This window comes from Pomacea canaliculata, linkage group LG4, assembly GCF_003073045.1.
Source record: "Pomacea canaliculata isolate SZHN2017 linkage group LG4, ASM307304v1, whole genome shotgun sequence".
Lineage (NCBI taxonomy): Eukaryota > Metazoa > Mollusca > Gastropoda > Architaenioglossa > Ampullariidae > Pomacea > Pomacea canaliculata.
Window position 1 is genome coordinate 33,575,280 of NC_037593.1, and position 23,457 is coordinate 33,598,736.

General features: G+C 40.7%; 1 protein-coding gene across 2 annotated transcripts in view; it reads right to left on the minus strand.

Annotated features, from left to right (window-relative positions):
- Window positions 1-684: 684 nt before the first annotated feature.
- LOC112561690 (myotubularin-related protein 4-like) overlaps window positions 685-23,457 on the minus strand; it is a 34,977-nt gene continuing 12,204 nt past the window's right edge. The window contains exons 10-15 of one of the 2 annotated variants that reach the window (XM_025234307.1): window positions 23,073-23,258; window positions 21,410-21,583; window positions 18,699-20,123; window positions 12,085-12,294; window positions 8,926-9,122; window positions 685-4,325 (exon numbers count right to left, since the gene is read on the minus strand). In XM_025234307.1, the coding sequence (XP_025090092.1) occupies window positions 4,151-4,325; window positions 8,926-9,122; window positions 12,085-12,294; window positions 18,699-20,123; window positions 21,410-21,583; window positions 23,073-23,258 (2,367 nt within the window). In that variant the 3' untranslated portion in view covers window positions 685-4,150. Of the gene's footprint in view, window positions 4,326-8,925; window positions 9,123-12,084; window positions 12,316-18,698; window positions 20,124-21,409; window positions 21,584-23,072; window positions 23,259-23,457 lie in introns of both variants that reach the window. The other variant, XM_025234306.1, reaches the window with a different exon arrangement.

Sequence of the window (23,457 nt, forward strand, 5' to 3'; positions counted from 1 at the left end):
ACACACCCCTGCCGCACTGTCCTGGGGTAACTTTTACATCCAGAGCACTACAGAAGTTAACGTTTGGTGCTAGAAGACCTTGTAATAGCACGTGTGGCTGAATGGTATTAAACGTTCATGAACAGAATGCAAAAATGTGCACGAGTGCTGTCCAGATGACTTGCTACTATATTTAGCACCTGAAACTGTTGTCACCTTTTTGTCTCCTGGAAGTGGACACGTGAATAGTTCAAGTGCTGGATGCTGAAGCCAGAAGTGCATGTCAGCCACTAGTTGACTTGGCTATTGCGAATAGGCACTTGACGTGCTTACAAGTGGGGCGCGAAGGTGGTCATTTTTTAAAGTTTCTTATACCGGTATTAGTGGAATTAGCTTACATTGCTGGCTAAGGGGGGGCGCGCGCACGTACCTTTGTTGGTCAGGGGGACGTCACTAGTACAAGATTGAGAACCGCTGCCTTACTCCAATCTCGGTCTTGGATCATGTTCCTGGCAATGTTCACTGTGTGTGCGTGTGGGGCTGATTGTGATGTCCGTCTTTGTCAATGCACTATCCAGATGAATATCCATTATTATTACTCGCCAGCAGCCAAAGTTATGGGACCACCTTTGCCTTCCTTCACCTTGTGTAACACAATCATTTTTTTCATGTTTCTCATTTAACACTTGACACTAAGGACACAACCTCTGTCAGCCAACAGAATAGATGGCTATCAGTTTTATTGCATTAACTGCTCATCAGTTAGCCCATCACACACACCACAAAAAATTATTTCCCCTCTCAACTAGCATAAACAGAGAAGCCATGACATTTTTTTTATAAATGTCAAACTGCATGATGCTACTGGGTTATCAAACATGGCAGTTTGTGGTGATGGGAGCTCTGCTATCACATGACTTATTTGTTTACCTTTTCCCCCAACAACAGAAGTATGCTATTTGCTAAAGTTACAGTGACACTGGACAAAGCACTTTTGACAAGAAAATTCATCATGTCCCACCCTTAGTTCCTCAGGTCATGCATGCAGCTAGTACTGTCACCCAGTCTGGTGCACAAAGCAAGCAGGAAGCATGCTGCTTGCAACTTGAATCTTTAATGTCTATCTCTGACCACAGTCTGATGCTATTCCTGTAGACAGTGCTCATTTACGCCAAACAGGCTAATATTCTGCCTTCCTCACACCTGCACAGTTGGCATCACCTCTGACTAAATGAGACAGAATTCATAACTTAAAAAAAAAATGACAGTTAACTACAAAGTATGAATTGCTGACACATTTTCTCTCCAAAACTGTGCATATATGAACATTTTAACAGCCTAAAGAACAAAGTAAGAAAATACTGAAAATGCACATCAGATGTTGGGTTAAGGGTTAATAACTAGTTTAATAACTGTTAAAGAATCAATGCAACAAGAGACAGACTTGACAGATGAGGCACCTTGAGGTTAGATGTGCCCTAGGTATTCAGCATATACATACTGTCATCTAAGTTTGCTACAGACCCTACTGTGCATAACCATGGATTCCGATGGTAATGGCAGCAGATCTATCATGATCCACATCAGGCTGAATTTAATGTGATCTGGCTGAGCAGGTAGCATGAAGCTCTGATGTGTTAAGTGACAGAAATGGTGATACTTTGAGTCTCTAATGAAAGGTAATGTGAAGCTATGTTTAGCCCAAGGCGTGAGGGTGACAAAATTACTACTCTGAGTAATGAGGCAGTTTTAAAGTAATAAATAGTTATGCTAACAAATCGAGAGAGCTACCAAGAGACCACTGCACAAGGCAATAAACAGCTGTGCTAATAGGCTGATAGAACGAAGCTGCTGCACTGGTTAGGGTGTGATGCAACTGACAGCAAGAAGAAAATGGACCAAACAGAGAATAAAAGAATGCAATACAGGACAAGGAAAAGAAAAAAAAAATTACATACATTTACAAATGCATGCTGTGCAATATGCTTCTTGCTGTTGGTAATAACCCAAACAGCTACATGAAGTAAACTTACACTTGTTCATCTCTAGCACCCTTTGTCTACAAACGAATGACCCTCCTTGACAAGAGCGCTTTCAAATTCACATCACACAATTCATCTACACCCTAGCACTGCTGAAAGCTTCATCTTAACCTTGATCCTGAAGGCAAAGCATGGGTTTACTTTGCTCAGCACATACAGTCCAGTCACCCTCTTCGGTAATAAAGCAGTGTTTATCAACCTATTTCAACAGGTAACGGTAAAGCTCATTTCTCTTATGTTTCCCACAGGTAATATACAGGTCAATACAAAGGTAAATACACAGGTCAATGAAGCTCCCTCATTAACAAACATCATTTTTCATATGCCAGATTCCCAGAGGTAATCTCACTGCATCAAAATATGTTGCTAGGTATCAGGCACATTGATGAAAAACAAAGGATGAAATGTTCGCTTGCACATGCTACAAACTACATCACAAAATCTGACATGGTGAACACACAAGCCTTGTCACAATCTTTACTGTTTTCTTCTCCAAAAATCTGTTCTATAGAAACAGTCCACAGAGTTTGCAGCATGAATCAGTGAAAATGTAGGTCATGGTCAGTGAACTTGCTGAAATTATCCCATGAAGTCAACATGTGTGATATTGTCTCATCAGTCAACATGTAGGAAATTATCCTATGCAGTTAGCATGTAGGAAATTGTCCCACATGATAATGAAATTTTGGGGGGTCCGTCTTTGTCTATTAAAAGGATGTTTATAAGCTATTGGATTTTTCTCCCCTGCCTGTCTCTCAGTTTTATGGTCCACAGTGTCTCCTGCTGTCACTGTTGGAGGCAGTCTGATATACAAGTCTATCATGCCGTCAGCATTGAAGACAGTCCAATTATCTGTGAGGAAGAGGAGTCTGAATAAGTGAGCTGATACACAAGTCTGTCATGCTGTCAGTTTTGAAGGCAGTCCAGCATTATCCATCAGCTATATGAGGATGAACATTCAAGTCTCAGTCAGTGTCATGAAGTAACAATTGTCCCTGCCCGCTCAACATTTCCAGCACCCTGTGTGGAATATGCAGCAACATTTTCAGCAAGCTAACCTAAATGACAGATTGCTGGACTATGAAAGTCTTCCTAATTAATGTAATTTTTTTTGTTCATGCTCTCAAAAAGATGTCTCAATAATACAGATTTGGCTTTATTTTATCCATCTCATTTCTCCAGTCTGCAACATTCGTAGTATACATATTTGAATTTTGTGGTCAACACACATGGAATTTTGTTGTTGATTATTTGTCATTGGGAAACTGATTTTAAAGTATGGATTCTACTGTGTATGACACGTTCATACTATGTGCAAATCCTATACAGCAGCAACAAATGCACAGTAGTTAATGTGAAGCACAACAGTAGCACAGCAATTCACTTTAAATGGTCCACATGGTCTAGGCTGTCTCTTGTTATAGTTTCAGTAACAGCCATTGAAAGAAAAAACACAGAAGGTAGCCTCAAGGATTTTGACAGCACTGACGAAGGCTGCACGTCCTTTCTAGGAGTTGCCAGCAGTGCCTGTCCTGACAAGAGTGCCAGCTCTACTGTTCATGCAAGCACTCTAAACCAAACTTCATCAGCTAAATACTTGAAAGTAAGAGGTCTCATGATGACCAAGTACAAACTGATGGATATCACCAGAGTCCAGTGCACAGATCAGCAGACTTGTGCTAGTTACAGTGGGATCAAATGATGGGTCTGCATTTCACATTGGCAATGTAGGCTCCTCATCAAGGCAGCTGCAACAGTGCTTTGCCTCTTACTGACTCTTGTGCTGAACGTAGTCAACCAGCCGCCCACCGAGAATTTCAGTTGGTACAGCTAAAGTGCACCGTAAAACCATCTTTTTCTTGCAAACAAATTCTGTTACCACTACTGTAGCTGCACAGACTGGCATTTACTGTCAACATACAGATGATGATTACAGTTCCCTACACTTGACACTGGAGAGTGACCAATAAATCTGAAACTTCCACATACAAGCATTGTTACACTAATAAACAGTAACTGTGTCAGTAAACTCATGACAGTAACCATCACCACACTTGCCCAGGTGACTGTAATCATAATGCAACTAGTTGTAAACTTAGAAAACACTAAAAATTTCAGTGCTGGATTCATTATTCGGCCACCACTATGGCTGCGATGCGACTGTCATCAGAGGCTGCCCCTGGTCCTTGGTGGTGCAGAGAACCATAACATCTATGACACAAACGAACAGGTTCCACCAAATGCTGAGCTGGTACTGGGGCAAAGTAGTTGGAACAGGGGCCACAGTAAACCTTTCCGCAATTCCTGAACACAGAAACCACACCTTCATGACTAAAAATAAGATTAGCATACTGGGACGCTCAACCATTCATACTTTGCTGTGACTGTATCCTGACAATGCTAATCAGAATGTGTTAGATTAACTTTATTAATAAGTTTCTGAGGTTTATCTTGCTTTTTAAAAAAATGTCTTCTGGATATCAATACTAAAAGTGCTACATTGCACTTTTACACAATATAACTATCTGCTGAAATTCTATATAAGATGCATTTTCTCTTCCTCTCTCTCACATTCATATCACACTGGTACACAAGCTATCTGCTGAAATTCTATATAAGATGTATTCTCACTTTCACACAATCACCACACTGGTACACACCAAACTGCTAGAGACATTACATATAAGCATGCTAATTGTGCATCTGTTTTAATTCAGTTTAATGCAGCAAGTTTTAGATGTAAGTGTACTAATTGTCTTGCCTTATTTCATTTTAATTCCCACTGAAGCAGAAAAAATGGGGGGTGGGGAAACTGTACAGTTTATTGCAGAAAAGGTGGGATTGCTGTTTTTGTTTTCTTGTATAGTTAAGCATTTTTGTCAGTTTTTCCATATATTATATATATTTTTGTCATATTTTTTGTTCATATTTCTGTATAGCAGCATATGACAATGCACCATAACACGCCCTATTAACACATACTAATCCCTGCCTCTTTGCCTAGGCACAAGTACAGCTCAAAAGCAGATTCCCTGGAATGCATGTGTGTTGCAGAAGGAGAGAACCGATGCTCGAGCGACATCCCCTTCAATCTGCTGTGTAAAGATTTGTTCAAGTGCGTGTGCAGCGATAAATGTTTCAACGACATAGCCGACATAGTGAGCGACAACTAGAAGACAGCTACAAATGTTTCCACTTCTGACATAACTACCTACTAGCAAGACTGTTAATGCAAGACTTTCGTTGCCACACAGAGAAGTTCATCTTAAGTGTTTAGCTCTTACTGAGCTGAAGTGGCTGTCAAAGTTACAAATAAAATGGAACAACCTTTCACATCTCTTGTCATATCTCTCAGATAGGACTCAGTTATAGTGGATGGCTGTGTCTCTACCTCTCTATTCACTCACGAGTCCCCCAGGGTTGTGTACTCGGTCCCATGCTGTTTATCATGTATCTGAAGCCACTTACTACTCTAATTCTATCTCACTCTATATCTGATCAATCCTTTGCTGACGACACTCAGCTGTATACCAGCTGTTCTCCTTCTCAGGCACACACTGCTATCCACACCATCCAAGATTGTATTTCTGATATTAGACTATGGATGACCTACAACAAGTTAAAACTAAATGATGAAAAAATCCCCCTGTTGGATCACCACCTTGCCGCAGTCGGGGGGGCTTGCGTGTCTCGATGACCCTAAGAGCTATGCCGACAGGAGCATTAGCTCCTAGCAGGGTCACCCAAGTCGGACAGGTCGAAGGGTAGAGACCAGACAAAGAGTGGTCCACGAGTGCTGAAGTCGGAGGTGGTGGGCCGCAAGGCGCACTCTGAAATAACCACACCACCACGCAACACAGCCTATGCCACTTGGAGAAAGTAATGACAGAAATGGTGCTCGCCCTGTGAAGATCCGCCAGGCAGGTGCAGTGCCGGGCTCCGTGCCTCAAAGACAGTCGGAGACCCTGCAAAACAAGCTGTACGGGCCAGTGGAGACTTTACAGAAGACCACCAGTTTCATATTTAGAGCTGGTCTCCAAGTGTAATCAGGCGAACGAGAAGAAGAAAGATGAAAAAATCCCACAAAAGCTTTATTTTTTTCCAGAGAGGAGAGCCAGAGTTTACCTTTCACTGCCTGTCTCTGTTCAGGTAGGCGACACCAATGTTCCTTTTGTTACTTCAACACCTGACTTAGGTTACATAATGTCTGCTGACATGTCTCTTGATGAACATGTTTCTCACATCAGTTGTTCTGCATACTATGAACTCTGGAAAATCAGCTCCAATCGCCATACTCTGTCCATTTTTTATTTGTTGTGTCTAAAGTAGACTACTGCAAGTCTCTACTTGCTGGCTATCCACAGTACCTCATCCACAAGCTTCAGAAAGTCTAGAACTCAGCTGCTTGTCGTTTTTCGGGCTCGCAAATGTGAACAAGTCTCATCACTTCTTCACTCTCTTCATTGGCTACCAGTTAAAGCTACAATAGACTACAAGCTCTCAACTCTATGCTATGGATTCTTTGAAGGCTCCCCCCCTCTTCACTACTGTACTAAAATCTTGTCTGTCCACACTCCTGCCTGAAAACTTCACTCCTCATCAGACTCCCGCGTTCTCTCCCTCCCTCTCACAAAGACAGTCACATACACATACGAACAACGGACGTCCTCCCTCTGTGCTGCTAAGCAGTGTACCTCTCTTCCACATCAGATTCACCACTCGGACTACAAGGCTACCTTCAAACGCTCTCTGTTCACATAATATTATCTCCCTGAATTACTATTCTTAACTCCCTTGTAATACTATCTGTCATGTAATGACTCCATCTTACAGTTTATAGTACATACATCCCTTCATACACTGCTTTACGTTCTACTCTTGTACCTCATCTTTATGTTGTTCAGTGTGTCTATACATACCTCACTGGCCACTAATGTTGTCTTCATCATTATTAGTTTGCGCACAGAGTGGGATTTATCTTGATCGCGATGCTGTGTGCTATAAGTTCATATTATTATTAGCGAGAGGACTAGAAGACAGCAACAAAAACTCATTGAAGAGAACTGTGCCTTCTCCTACAAAGCTAGTTAGTGAGACAAAAGAAAAATAAACAAATGCAGAAAAGCACAACAAAAGCTTGTATGCGAAAATTTGGGATTCACAAACATTTGGGGAAAAATAGACCATCTGAAGTGTCAGAGCCATGGGCTATCGCTCCTAACTGTTTCCAGAAGCATGGGTTGTCACCCTTGGCTGTATGATGATAGGAATGCACGACAGTGAGCATGACTTACAGAAGAGTGCATGACCGAACAAAATGTTCATTGGAACCCCTGTAGATGTTGAGAGCTCAGTTTTGGCATTCCCAAACAAGTTGTTGAGGTAGAAAGATGCTGTAAAGATTTTCTGTGTGAAAGAGACTGGGAATGTGATTCCCTGCCTAGACAAGAAAATGGATATGCACTGGTATTTATTATTATTATTATGGTTATCTCTGTAACGGTATGTGAAAGAATGAAGTGGAATCTTAACATCTGATTCTGAAGATTCTGATATTCAAAGTTTTTCTGTTGTAACAAAGAGTGGACATGTGTTCAAACTGCATATTCATTGAGTTATAAGGATTTCAGGAATTACTTGAGGACAATGAAAGACGGGAACAGAGAGGATTATAGAAGTTGTCACGTCGCCCTCATCAGTCTGAACTGTCTCCACAGCTGATGAGGACGCTGTCAAGGATTATAGGAGTCGTGACATCACCTTCATTAATCTGCAGTACCTGCTTAGGCAGCACTAGCTGCAGTTGATGATCGAGTTGATAGCGTTGGTACAAACAAGGGACAGAATTTAAGGGGATGTATATGTGTGTGTTGGAGTGTGTGGTCGGACACAGACTTTGCTTGAATGTGTGATCTTTTACTATTCTGTTTGCATGGGAACAACGGTCTGGGACATTAGCGTTACCAGCTGCAGTTGCCCACTTGAGAAAAATGTATGTTATGCTGGGACTGATGTTATTTATTAGCTGCTATTAACATACAGTAGCTTTTTCTTGCCTCTCCTTAAAGATACTCAAAACTCCTGACAATAGAAAATGTGAAGCCCATGGATAGACCTTTGTGATTTATTGAGAGAAAGAACACGTGCGGGACCCACTTTTTCCTGGTGTGTACTGAGTGTGTATCCCTGTCACAAGCATAAAAACTTAAAGACCACCACAATGCTGATGACCAACCAATCATAAGAAAAAAAAGTAATGTAACATAATGGATTGATTTCTGAGCCTGTGCCATTTTTCTTCTTTTTTCTGGGCCATTTTATTTCTATTGCCATATTGCCATACCACCTTGAAGCTACTTAGATTTTAGATCTGTATATCAGCAGTGTCGATTTCTCGATGAACTCAATGCTTTTGAGACCAGCTTCTACTATCATTGTTATGCCTGTTTTCATTTTTTGTAAAGTGCTGTGAGCTTGCCTTCGATGGTGGGGTAAAGCATTATTTAAATCAACTTTATTATTATTTCTTTGAAAAGGCTGGCATTTCTTAGGTAAAGATGGAAGTGCTCAATTGTCAATGCATTACTTCTTAAAAGCTTCTCAAACGCCATCTCAAAATAAGGTTCAGAGGAAATCCTGAATAAACAAATGAGGTGATCCATGGGTCAGCAGTACACAATGTGCAGGACACGTCTTAGTATCAGTACTTTCTGGAAATGTGCAGGCTTTACTGATTTAATAGCACTATAGGTCAGTATTGTGCCATTTTAAATTAGGAAGCTGATAGTAATGAAATTCAATATAATGACGAATTAATGGTAGTAATAATAATTATAAATAATAATAATTGTAAAATTAGCTATTACAGCTGGTAAGTGTAAAAATATTTTCAGACAACACATGCCTGCAGTGATGTTTGCGGCGACCCAGCCAGAAAGGACAATCACAAGATGCACAGTGTGTTACCACATGGTCAGGGACCCACAGTGTAATCTTGCTGTCACGCTCATCAACTTGTTCCCAGCTGACATCCGATGCTGGGTTGCTGACGGTGCCCAGAGATGACATTTCTCCACCATCAGGTGACTCATGTAGAAATCCCTGTAGGACCAACAGCAGCCTTGAGATTACTTGTCAACACCAAATGCCCAAACACACATGCATGTGCACACACACATACACATGTGCAAGCATGCTTTACTCTCTCTCTCTCAAAAATGCTCCCATTTCAATATATGAAGATGATGCTACAGAAACAAAATGTATGGTCACGATTGTAAAGGCAATACTGAGGACATCCTAGTGGTGTTAGTGACTGGAGTGCCAACATCAATAATAGGCAAGAACAGTAAAAGAAATAATTGGTGGGTAGGGGAAAGAGTTGTGATTAAGACCCCAGAGCTGCAACCAAAACTCTTTTTCCCCCACAATGATGTCAACTTAATAGTGTCCTGATGGTTTGGTCTATAGCATCCTGCTGCCAAGACCCTTTGAGTCCAGCACTGGAATCATGAGTCTTCACTGGAACCATCAGCTCCTATTCATGCCATGGAGTCAGTGGTTTGCAACAACTGGACGTAGGCAGCACCAAGATCCTCAAAGATGTTTGTGGACCCATTTTCTGACAGGCTAATAAAACCATCCCTAACCACAGTATCCTGCTTCCATAGAAAAGAGATTGCTTTATGGTGACCAGAAGCAAAATTCCTATTATCTTCAAGTACGCAAACAAATGTGGAAAGTAAAGTGATCACCTGGGAGTACATCAACCATACATAAGCCCACATGAGCAATGGACATGTACACACAGATGAATCACTGAAGCCACCCAAAATGGAGGGGCGGAATCAAAATCTAGCTTAGGGTTCGGCAGAAACCCATTGCAGAATATGATCCTTGCTGTCAGGTACCCCACAAACCATCAGGTTGAGTGTCCACAGACCCAGATGCTTTGTCATTTTTGCAAACCTCAAACAGCTGAAAAAAAGGAGGAAGAAAAGCTGGCCTGTAAGGTTGAGGCCAAGACAACCATCAAAGTTGAGCACAAGAATGGAGGCTCTAACAGCATCCCAGTTATGGTTTTACACCAAGCCAGCATATCATGGTGAGTAAAGGTAATGGTGCATAAAGAGGTTAATACATCAAAACCCTAAGTGATATAATAACCTATAACAAGCCAACACAAGGAACAAAATTATAAAATGATAGGTAATATGTGAAAAACAGTGTTGTGGCCCATGATGTCACCAACAAACCAAAATCCAAATCCAAAAACTATCAGTCTGTTTATGTTTAATGCCATGCCAGCTGAGCAACTAGGGCTATATCACGGCAACAAAAGTAATCTTAACTTTAAAAGTTTAAGGACAAAACCTCCCAAGTGATATAACCATAACATTATTTAAAATGTCAACACAAGAAGTAAACAATATGCATAAGAGTGGGTAAAGGGTAAAATGGAGTGGTGAAGCCAAAAAAGGCCACCAACAAACCAAAAGAAAACAGTTATCAGGACATAAAATTTCTTAAATCTGATAGTAAAGTATATCCTCCTTAAAAACGTAAAGACTGCTGCCAATGGGACGGACCTGAACACAGAAAACAAACAATTTTCTGTAAAAAACTGCCGAAGGATACTCTGGAGCTCAGCACAAACAACCATAATATGTACCACACTAAAACTTCCCCTACACCAGGGACAAACAGGTGGCGGTTCACCTCGTAAGAGGTGTCCTTGCGTGCCAAAGGTGTGTCCTATCTTTAATTTAGCAAGGACCACCTCCTCCAGCCTCACAGGAAAGACAGGGAAGAGTGGCATATAATTTATTTGGCCCAGAGTGTGTCCCAGTGGCGGAACATGACGTACCTATCGAACATTTGATGAACGTAGACCACAACAAAGACTAAATGGACTATACAAATAATGAGTTTAATCAAATGTAGATAAAAATGAAAAAAAAAAAGGAACACAGGCATACACACATACACTCAAGAAAACACAGGACTACCCCATGCCCAAGTAAGAGATTATGAGAGACATTGGTAAATGAGATGACAATAAAAAAAAAAACAACAAAAAAAAACAAACACCTGCACGCACAGCTGTCAGAGTTTTTGCCCCTGAGGCCTTCAGGCCTAACGTTAGATGTCGAACATTGTGTACTCTGTTTACACTGTCTCCTTCAGTTTCTGTGGCCTTGTGCAATGTACACAGGGTCCCCCTGTTGGTCCACAGTCCAAGCTGCTTCGCTGACCACATGCCACATGATGCAGTGACCGTACAAGTTCTGCTCTACTGATATGAGACATGGGACTTTTTTGTTACAGAATATAGAATCCAGGCATTTGTGACCAAGTGTCTGAGGAAATATGGTACATAAAGCCAATAAATATATACAAAGCTAGGCTGCCACTCTGGTGGGCTATGAAGAAATGTTGTGGAAACAGTGAAGTACAACAAGCTTGTCTAGTTTGACCATGTGACCTGGTACAATACTCTAATACTCTTCAGAGGATGCCAGAGGCGGCAAGGAAAAACTGGCCAGCAAACATAAAGGAATAAACTGATTTTTCCATACAGGATAACTTCCCCACTGCTCAAGAAAAGCCTATGTAGTGTTGCCAGCTGCTGTGTCGGTTCAATTTGCCCACCCCTCTCATGCCTTGGTGACCAGTATAGGTCAGCCAGTTCCAGTCAAAATATTGACAGAATAATCTTGGAAAGAAACAAAACTAATTCCTGTCCTAGCTCAGAGTTCTGACAAAAGAATAAACAAATGATAAAAAAGAACGTCACATGTACATTGATAAATTTGTGAATATCATATCTCTTTCACAGAAATGGTAGCATCTGCAAATGTCACACATAAAGTATAATTATTGATAAATCTGTGAATGTCATCTCTCTTTCACAGAAATAAAGATGGGGTCAGTGAAAAACTAATGATAGATCCAATTGATTGGGGTTTGGCATACACAAAAATAACAAACTAGTGCTGGATCTGTTTAAATGGATTTCTTGTTGGCAGACTCTTTCTCTCTTGCCAAACCATTTCTTGCCTACCTGGAGATCTGACGGATCTATGATGGCACGCCCAGCACCATTACAGCAAGGTGCAAGTTGCAAGAGGTTCTGTCTCATGACACCTAGCTGCATCTCAAGGTCAGCAATGCGCTGCTGGTATGCCATTTCCATTTGTTGCACACGTTCTATGATGGGATCCACAAACCGCGTCAATCCATCACAATCCAGATGTCGACCAATACCATTTAACTGCCAACACAGTGGTGACTCCTTTTAAAAGGCAAAATACTCTGTTACAATCATAATAAGAAATATATAAATACAATAATCCTTCTTCATTAAGTACTGTTTCCGTTTGACAGATACCTGCCTCAGTTTTAAATAAACCCTATTTCATTCATGAGTGATGTGATACTGCAAATGTACCCAACAAATTTACTTTATGAAGCCATTTTACTAGCCTTGTCCTGATAGACAGATGAGTGCAGTAGTCCTACTCTTTTCACTTCCTGAAGATATTTAGTACTAAATAATAATAACAGTTTAGTTTATTCCTTGTTACTCCTCAGGGAGCATATGGCCACAATAATAAAAAAGCATGAAAAGTTTCCACCATCTCCACCACCACCACCCCCCCCCACACACATACACAAGAGGGAGGTCAATCTGCTTTAACATGGTACACAACAACAAGAACAACAACTACTTAGTAGACCAGATTTGCCAACTATGTTCAAACCCTGCAGATATTAAGGGTCTATGGAAACAACAGCATGAAGGTACTGTGTATCTCTCTCTCCAACTGAGCAAGTAACACCCCTTTAAGTTCCCAGCATGGCTGATCAGAGGATCTAGCTTGTCTGCAACGCACATTAGCAAGAGATGTTGGTATGTTGGGGGGAGGAAAACAACTGAGGCAAGTAACACCCCTTTTAAGTTCCCAGTGTGGCTGATCAGAGGATCTAGCTTGTCTGTAAAGCCCGTTAGAAAGATATGTTGGTTGGAGGATTACAACTACATAAAGAGAGCTTCACAAAGACTGCAGCAAGTTTGATAAAAAGGGTACATTTCATGATGATGAGTGGCGTAATTCACAAAGTACACTAGAAATGGATCTAGATATGTTAAGTTGGTGGGAGGATAACAGCTGCATGATTCACACCAGAAAGAAAAATACAAATGAAGTTGGTGCAAACTAATCCTTGAATTAATCTCTGTGGCCACACAATCATATACTATGTAGGTAAGAACAAAATATTTTATCGCATGGCAGATGACTACTACAAGTAAAAATAAACCCGCACTGTTGGAAGGTATCCATGAAGTAATAAGGTGGCAAGCACTGAAACTGACCACAGCATAGCGGAAGAAACTACAAATGATATCCTGGTGTGCTCAGCTAGTTAGGCACTTTCCCTTGACCTAGCCTTACAGCCTTGCAGACTTACAATCAGCCAAAAGAGCAGTCACAGTGTGTGTGTGAGAGAGAGAATCAATGGACTGTTCAAACACAATGTAATTACATTCAGAGTCAAAACATGTAGTTCTGGAAGCAACAATTTAAACAGATCTATAAGTGAATGTTTTATGCTTTGTAAGTATGAAGTTATATCTACAGGATTAATCTGGGCTACCAAGTACCATTACAGAAAGGTGCAAGTTGCAAGAAGTTTGGTTTAGTTCTAGCTAGTTCTAGCTTTAACTTGTTCATGCAGCACATTTAACCAACCTGTTGCCCTCCTGAACAAGCTGGCTACCCCAAAACTTTGGCTAAAAGCTTAGGCACACACACAAAATGTTGTATCATCTGATATTTTATCAAAAGGTGTCCTCTTCAGACAAGCTCTCATCTCAGGCATGCTGTTCTTTCTCTGCATGTGACATCAGTTTACAGGGCTGGCTGCCCTGCCTTGCCAGTTATAGCCTTACTTGCTGGATCAGTGTATTATTTTACCAATTTACACAACCCCCCCCCCCCCCCCCAACTCTTCAGACAACTTTCTCTCATCTAGAGTAAATATTGTTCAGTTATTTAGTTCAACTGAATCAAACACAGAATTTCTCTAGACCTAAAAACAACTGAACAGAAGTAAACTATATCATTCTAATGGTAGACAACTGTTTAGTTGCATTTATTGAATGCTTAAAGTAAAATTAGCAGATACCATTACAAATGAAACTGAAAACTGTGACAGACATGGTGCCCTTTGGTTCCCCCCTTTCATGCCCCACAACTTTTCCAGAAATTTTGTTTTTGATTGAACTAAATGAATGTTACTGTCATCTAATAGTTGCCTGAGGAACATTGTTCAGTTGAAATAAACTTTTAAAAATTTTTTTCCCAATTAAAAAAAAAAATTCTGGTTCTGGTTAAAAGTTTCCCACCTTACCCTCTATGAAAGGAAGGATGGCATCCTTTCCTTTGAAATTGTCTGGTAACTTCACCTATTTCTTGGCTCATGAATCAGGACTTAGTTTGTCTGTTGGGTTCACTTAACCAGCCAGTTTCTTACCTCAGTTAGGTCATTCATTTCGTCATCTGTCCCTTTTGATTGAGGTATTTTACTATATAAACATCATCTCTATTACAACTACCTCCCAAATGCGACTTATGGCCTACAGTTTGTGCTCTATTACAATTTTTTGCAGAAGTTACATGTTGAAAAAAATTATGCACATTTTAAGATAGGCTGCTTCTGGCTAACCAGTTTACCCAACATTGCTGTAGATATAACAAATTAAATTAACTACATTTTGAAAAAGATTGCTTGTTCATTGGGTCACCGGTCATTTTCACCCAAAATGATATCGACCAGGGTTTAGGCTCTCAAATGCCTTCAGCTGAATTTACACTGAAAGTATAATTTGACTCAGGCCAAAAGAAGAATCTATCACCAATGACATAAGTAGTTATTAATGTTAAATATGACCAGAAGAGCCAAGCATTGTTTGAACAAATTCAGCCAACATCTTACTAAACAAAATGGAAGCTTGTCAATACACATTTAGAGAACAAATTTCACAATGGCATTTAAACACAATTTTCTCTTTAATTATTTTAAAAGCATTTGTCATCATTTATTCTTTAGTTTGGAGGTTTGTATTAAATGTATATGCAGATGTTCAGTCATTCCTTTAGCCTGGGCCTACGTCAATTTTCGCTATTGGGACAATTTAGTCTTACGTAGGATCATCTGATCATGGTAGGGTTGATTTGACTCAGGCGCGAGGTGAATATGTCTAGACATACTGTTATGGTGTGTGGGTAAAAATGAGTAGACCCTCGTTCATTGTTTCTGTTCACGAACACTCATTAGTTGATTGTTTTTCATCAACTACCTTATGCGCTTATTTTAAAAATAATTAGTGTGACCGACTGTTTTTGGTGCCTTTTTAGCAAGTCTTAATAGGGAGGTTTTACATTGTGGTTGATTAGGCTCAGCTCAGCACCGGTCAATCCCCGGTGACTTTCCTCTTCTATGATCCAGCATTGGCCCTCAATTCCATCCTCCCTTGCTGCCTTCATAATACTCCTAATGGTACCATTCACTTCTTTGTAACTGGAAGCTGCTTTAAGTTTGCTTTTCCTTTCTCTCTTCAAGGCCTTCCTTTGGTCACAAAGATCTAGAATGTTGTTCATCACCTAGGGTTGTTTCTTATCTACACCCTAGCATTTCCTGAGCTGTTGACAGTAGCAAATCTTTGATGTTTCCAGCAAGGATGTCTACGTCACAGTCCACTAAGTTCTACATGGTGAATTTTCCTCCAACTGTGGCCTTAAAGACTTCTGCAACAACTGGGTGTTGCAGCTTCTCCAAATCAAAGCAAATTTGGAGGAAGTATATCAGTACTTCATCCTCAGCTTCAACTTAAGGCTTGTTAAGACAAAGCCATTGTCTGTCATGGACCCGTTCGTCTCACCATGTTTTTCTTGGTATTTTAACCTCTTCATGATATCTAGGTTGGATACATAGGGAGAATGAGTGGGAGAACCTTTAAGCGCTGTAGGATGGAAAGGGTTAATTGAAAGTGGATAATGTGTTGAATCTTGATCAGACACTTTTTGCAGGAACTGTGCAGAAAATTCACTCAGACCCAGAATAATGATGGAGAAAGATACATCTGAGCCACAGCATCTATATCTCACCTTAGCTGATGAGATTGATGATCTTACCATGGCAGTATTGACTGATGCTTAATGCAGCATGGTACTGACCCCTTTGGATTAATCTCACTTCCATAAGGTATGATATCATTTTCTGTTATTGCTTATCATGTCATTTTCTCAGGTATATCTCAAAATTTTCTAACACTAGTGTATGAGAGAAAGCTGTATAAATAGAGAAATATGGTTAAGAATATTTGTACAGTGCAAAATCGAGTTACATGTTATTTTGTTTGGGCTGGGCTAATTGGAGCCCTTCTGGATACAGACGAATAGCCTCCCAGGACTGCATTCTACAATTGCTTTGTGATCCAGCACAAAGCAGCGGTTGGATAAACACCACGAAAAATTAGACCAACCTGCCTTTCAAGAGTTTGTTAAAAGGTAAGTGAAGCATCATTGGCCCCACGATGTCATGGCGTCTGTACCTTGACTGTGACTCCACCCCATCTCCCTATGGTATTCTGTGCGTAGTCAGTTGCTGTGTTTATCGGAGTGATCAAGAGTGTTCCCTACAGGGGAAGGATTCTCGGATTCAAACCTGGATTATAAGTGTTCGTGGTGTTATTTGGAATTAAGTCTGATGGCCAGGGGAAGGACGACAACTCTCAGGTGATTTGAGGCTAAACTGTGAGTATCGTCATATAATAGTGATATTTTGAGGAGAGACCGTGAGCATTCTTAAAGAATGACTGTGCGTATGGATAATATTTATAATAATAGAGGACTCACATTTGGAGGTTGATTTATGTAATTTAAGAGCTACAATTTATTAAAGACTGATTTTAGTACTTAGTTAAAAGCTATTGGATATGTTGGGATTTATGTTCGTGTCAGAACCCACTGCCGAAGTGACTATGTTACAATTTGTTACCCATGGCAATCGAAAAATAACATGCTTTGGCAGCCTCAGGAAATCGTTTTGTTTTGTTGTTGAAAGAACGTGCAATTGTTAGGTGTGAATATGTTGGTTGAACCATTCATGCCATGACATGGTCGCTGTGTCAAGATCTGGATACCTACTTGTTTCGGCCATGTGGATTTGAAGCACCTAGACAGCAGGATGAAGTTGATTTAGTTGTGGACCAATCCATCTGGCGACTGCCAAGTTGCCACCCTTGATTTTGTGTGGGGAAGTAGGGTATTGACTAAGGTGAGTTGATGCTTTTGCACAAACTCTAGGAGTTTAATGCTCTGGTCACCCAGGCCAAATTTATCTATTGTTCCTGTCCATTGTTGGCAGACATATGGGCTGTCCTTGGTATGCCAGCCTGCAGGTACAAGAAGGATGTCCTTTTTTTTGGTACTTTGTAACCTTCTCTAGTAAATCTCATCCACTTCACTGGCTTTATTCATGTAAGTAGAAGCATATACTTGGACAATGGTGACATTGTGAAGCCTAGCAGAGATATGGAGATCGACCGGCTGGACACTGGTGTACAGCTGATGATGGCTTCGACCACATCCCGATGCATGAGAAAGCCCATGCCATGTTTGTGTTTACTGTCCTCCTGAATGTACCAGAGTTTATGGCCCTTGTCCTATGCTGTCCCCTCGAATATTGACCATCTAACTTCTTCCTGTTCCCCAATGTCTCACCGGTACCATTCTAGCTTATGGGCAAGTTGTTTAATTTCGCAGCCCTGATGTAACATGTGGATCCTCCTTCCCTTAACTTGGTATCTGTTTTTGTTCCAATTGCACAGTTCTATTATCCCCTGGATCCTGCCAGTTGGGTGCACAGCCACTGTTGATCAGGGCCTCAACCGATTTGGCATGATATTTCTTTTGTGGCAAATATCCAAGGTCCTCATATACATGGTGGCATCAATTTCCTCTGCAAGTGAATCACAACCTATTCCATGATTTTCTGTAGGAGTTTATTTTCTTAGACTTTATTTTTCCCAATACTGCCCACAAGGCAGTGGGACCATTTTCCCTTGGCTATGGGTGTAGTAGATTGGGGAATGGTAGTCTGTCATTCTCTTCCCTACTAAATGGTAACAAAAAAACTGGGCGCAAAAGGCGTGAGCAAAAATGACAAGATGACTATGTGGCTTCTTAAACTAACCAATCAAAAAAAAGAGGAGGGGGTGTCTGTAAAACTTTTTTATATAGTAAAGATCATAAAGAGAAATAAAAGCAAAATCTAGGAAAATCTAGGAAACAGAAATGCGCCATGTCATTCTCTCCCCTACCAAAAAAAAAAAAAAAAAAAAAAAACTGGGTTAATTGCCAACATCCCTAAATGCAAGTCTTGCTTGTTTAAGAATCAAATATAAATGGTGATGAATAACATCAGTACTAAATAAAGTCTGATGGCTATGGTGATGATAAAAGTTCTACAGTCCACAAAGGACATTGTTGGTGTGAGATATTAACTGCTTTGTATGCATTTCTTTGTCAACGAACTATACTGAAGCTTTCAAAATCCTTACCATCATGAAGAATGCAAGCAAATGTTATGATTATCTGCACATGCACATACCTTACTGTCAGTAACTGCCATGGGGGAGGATGTAGATGTGGGTGTGCATGAGTTGACAGGTGTGGGTCCTAAAGAACTCCCGGAGAGAGAAACCTCTGAGGAGGTTGGAGTGTGTTTCCCAGCCACACCCATTCCGCAAACTCCTCCACTACAGCTGAGACGTACGTGAAGGCCCAAACCAGAAGCTGGACAGACAGCAGAGCTGATGGATGAGTCACTGATGTCCGTTGTGCTTGTGCTCATGCTACTGCTCTTCTGTTGCAGCAAGTGAAGTGCCTGCAAGCCCATTTCTACCTTCTGCTCCTGCAGTGGTAGAGATGGTAGGCTGAAGTCTACTTTTCCTTGCACCCCTCTCCTAGCCTCCCTTAAACCCTGCTCCTTCTCAGAATCAGCTTCTTTCAGCAACAAAAGGCCATTCTGATTCATGCAGAACAGATTATCCTTATGGCACAGTCTTGTCTTCAAAACAATGACATCCTCCATAACCTCTCCTGTCAGTGTATCTGTGGAACTCTCCACTGAGCGGTTGGAGGTAGCTGCTGGTAAACCATCCGCTAAGCAGTCAGTGATTGCTGCAGGTAAAATCTCTGCAACATCAGCTGTGTCTGCTACATTTTCATGCAGCTCTGGTCCCTCTATGGCTATGTTCTCGCTACTGGCTTCAGCACTCAGTCCAGGCACACTGTTATAAATGTTATCTTGTTCTGCTAGCGGATCCAGTGTCTCTTGTACGTTGCCACAAGCCTCACCTTGGCATGCTAAATGACTAAGTTTTTCTGGATCACCATTGAAAACACAACTGCCAAAGTACAGCTTATGGAGTTTCTCATCTTTACACATACTGCTGTCACACTCTGCATCATGGTCAGCTATCATGTCTTCCCTGCTGACTTCCCTTTCTGCTAGCAGCGGAAAACCCCATGCTAGGCCATTCATTTTCTGGGCCACATCCAATACTTCTGGAAGTGGGGCACTTATGACATCACTGACATCTGCTGTACTGGAGGATCTGGACAGTTCAGTGTTATCAGCACTAGCAGTACTACAGTCAACAGTATAACCTTGCTCAGAGTTGTCTGTCTTCTTGGTGTTGTCTAAATCATTGCTGAGAGGACTGATGTCATCTAGGTACTTAGTCTCACTAGAGTCAACTTCCTTGTTGAGAAGGGCCAGGTGCTCTCCACAAGCTACGTTGGGGTCACTAAGTCGCCGACCAAGAGCAGAGGTAGGGTCCGACGCACAAGCAGCTAGATTCAGGATCTCACATGACCTTGTCCTGGGAAGAGTAGTTTCTTTATCTGGTGTCTGCACCTGTTCCAGGGTAGCACCAAAGTCATCTGCAGTTGATGTCTGAAGAGAGTTGCTAGACAGGTAAACTGAAGACCACAACTGCAAGCGATGCATCCCATACTCTGGATACAGCACCTAAGAGCAACAATAAAATATTAGTGGAATCTATGCCCTGTCAAATGTTGACAATAATCACCTGCACTACAAGAACTCATGAGTGGAATGTCCCAAGGACATTTTCTCAAACAGAAAGAAGGATTAAGACTAAGTAGGTTTAAAAAAATGGTCATGTACAAAAGCCAACAAACCTGCCATACCTATATTTTCTCCAAGCGCAAAGAGAGGGAATGAAGTTTTTATTTGCTGTGCAAAAGACTGGATTGTGACAAAGCATGACCCCAAAGCTATTCTCCATCATAACAAAAAGACAAAATGATGGCAAAGCCATAATATCAGCTACATAATATGCAACTACAAGTAGGACAGAAGACCAGAACTGTTAACATGGCTGTCTACACCTTTGTGAAAAAATGTTTTAAAAATGATATTAAAAACTACAAGGAACTGCAAAAATCTCATTTTGAAAGTGAACATCAACTTAGAAAAGTGCCAACCAGAAAACTCTCCAAGCTCTATACTTCAAATACTAATTTCTCTAAAAGCACAACAAATAAATCCTTTGTAGGTTCATACCCCACCCAATCCCAAAATAAAGTAAAAACAAGACAACGTGCTGCAATAATTAATGGATGTCTATACTTAAAAAACAAATTTTGTTAAAAAGGTGCCAAGAATCTTGTAACATAACAACCCGATGATTTGCAGGCTTTGAAAAAAAAATGTACACCCGGTAACAAGGTCAAGTACATCTGCAAAGATAGTAAAGAGTAAAATCTGACATCAGATATGCTGGATTTATGTATGTGTTAAAATCAATGCTCAGTGCTGCTTAGCTGATGAAATATCTGATTTCAGAAACATATATTTAAGAGCTTACAACTATGACAAACATGGTTTAAACTAAGCTTTATTACTTTCATATTGTCAATTACTGTTGTGCACAGATCTGAAATAATTAAATGTTAATGTCGAAAATGTAAATTAAAAAAAAAAAAAAAAAAAACGTCCCAAGACTATCAACAACTGATTGATACAGAAAAATTAATGTGAACACAACTTCTCGAACATTCACTACCACCCAACAAAACTCATGAACATTCACCTTCACAAGTTGATGAACATTCACCACTGCCCAACACAACCTCATGAACACTTACTACCACCCAACACAATCTCATGAACATTCACAACCACCCAGCACAGCCTCATAATAAACACAGGACTGAGAACTTTAAACTATATTTCAACATTTGAAGGGCTTTCTTTGTTTTGGAAGGAAGTTAATTAAACTCCACACTCACATGTTTGTCCTGGGTAGGACAATACAATGGGTTGAGAAACTTGGGGTTCCTGGGATGCAGCAAGGACCACACAGAAGCAGTAGGGTTGGTTGATGTCTCACATTCTTGCTCACAAATAGTGTTGAACAAGAAAGTGCCAAAGAGACAGGAGTGGCTGTGCTGTACCAGTTTTACCTGCACAAACAATTATAAAATTTGAAAAAGGATGTTACAAAGTTTGTATAAAGTAGAAATAAATGTGAACCCACAACTATCAAACTGCCAAAACATGGCACTGTTAGTGCCTAATGATGCTATCTGGTACATGATTTCCTCCAGCTTATAGGAAGGCAAAGAGTGATTAATGGCTGACTGCAGTGCTTCTTCTCAGTAAGCGAGGAGAGGATCAGCTTTTCGATTGCCTTAGTGTCAGGAGACGGTGAAAAGGACACTACCATCTGCTTTAAAATCTGACAAAGATGTCCTCTGACATCACCTTTGCCTTCTCTCACACCTAGTGTAAGTCTGAGCAAGATGGCAAACAGTGTAAGCATGAAGATGCGGGCTTGCTTGATGGGGTTAGTCATTCATCCCTTGACTGGTACCTGTCATTGGAGGGAGCACATGGATAGATACAGCTGTTGACAAGGCTTGCCTCTCACACCTCTTTTGGGTGGTAGTGATCAGGTCCTGTAAAGGACAACCAGTCCAGTCTTTGACATTCGTCAGCCAGTTTTTATTCTGGCCACTGCAGTGTCAATCACCCTCCAAGGTGCCTTGAAGGACAGTTTTTGACAAAGTGTCATGCTGAGTCATATGGCCAAACCAGACTAGGTCATTTGACTGTTGAAAGTAGGGGTTTCTGGTGTCCTACAAGTTTGGCAACTGTGCTTTGCATAAAGTTTTAGGTTTTATTTCCTTTGTACAAGACACGCAGAGGCCTCCTCAGGCACTTGTTCTTGTACGTCTGGATTCTCCTTTCCATATCGGCAAGCAGAGTCTAAAGTTCATATCAAGATCAGCACTACAAAGGACTTGTACAGAATGTACAGAATGTACTTTATAGTAAACCTGATGTCATGGCTGCACCATGTGATGTCTAGTCTAGCCATTACTGTTGTTGCTATTGCAATCATGATGTGAATATCTGTTCTGGAACTGCTATCCTTGGAGAGGGTGACAACCTGGCTGCGAACATGTAAGCCCTGGCTTGTACTTTGGTTGTGGAAAGTCTTCACCAGCTGATGCTATGTTAGCATCATGGGTTGTCTGTAGGGGTTTACTCCTTTAACCTTCATCTTTCACAGGATTGACAAGTAGGACCATGTTCCTACCTTAAGGCGATGCAAAAATGGCAGTAACGGCAACCTCATGGCCTCTCAAACTAGCCAAATAAAAGTTAAAATTAAAACTTGAAAACTTATTGGGCTTACAGAAAGCTTATCCATTAATGTGATTAGAAAAAAATGATTAAATCTTTAAAATAACAAAATCTATCTATAAGAAGCTGATAAAAATACAAAAGAACAAGGAAAACTACAAAACACTGATATGAAAATAAAGGATAACCTACAAGAAATCAATACAGGAAATAAAGGAAATGAAAAAAAAAAAAATCTAGAACGTCAAGTAACAGCAGTCCACACACACAATCTTGGAAACTGAAAGCATATAGCTCACTTACCAGAAATGCTTCATTGAACTGGAATGCACATGGAAACTGCTGTGTCACTTGGAAAACGCAGTCAAGCCACTGCAGGAACACTGGTGCCCTCTCATTGGGATCATCTGCTGCAACTGTATGGCCACAGCGATCTGCAAATTTGTGACCAAAGGCCAGCCACTCCCTTTCTACAAGCCACTGGAACCCCTGTGAGGCACACAGAAGACATCAACAATGCCATGTTTTAACTCTGACTTCTCTGGCAATAGGAACTGTTATCACAAATATAATAAACAAAGAACTGTTGAACAGCTTGTTAAGCCCGCAGAATAAACAGGCTTTTTTGAAAAAATTGAGCCATGAGAATAGCATAGCAATAATGAAGGAACCTTTCAAACAGCAGAAA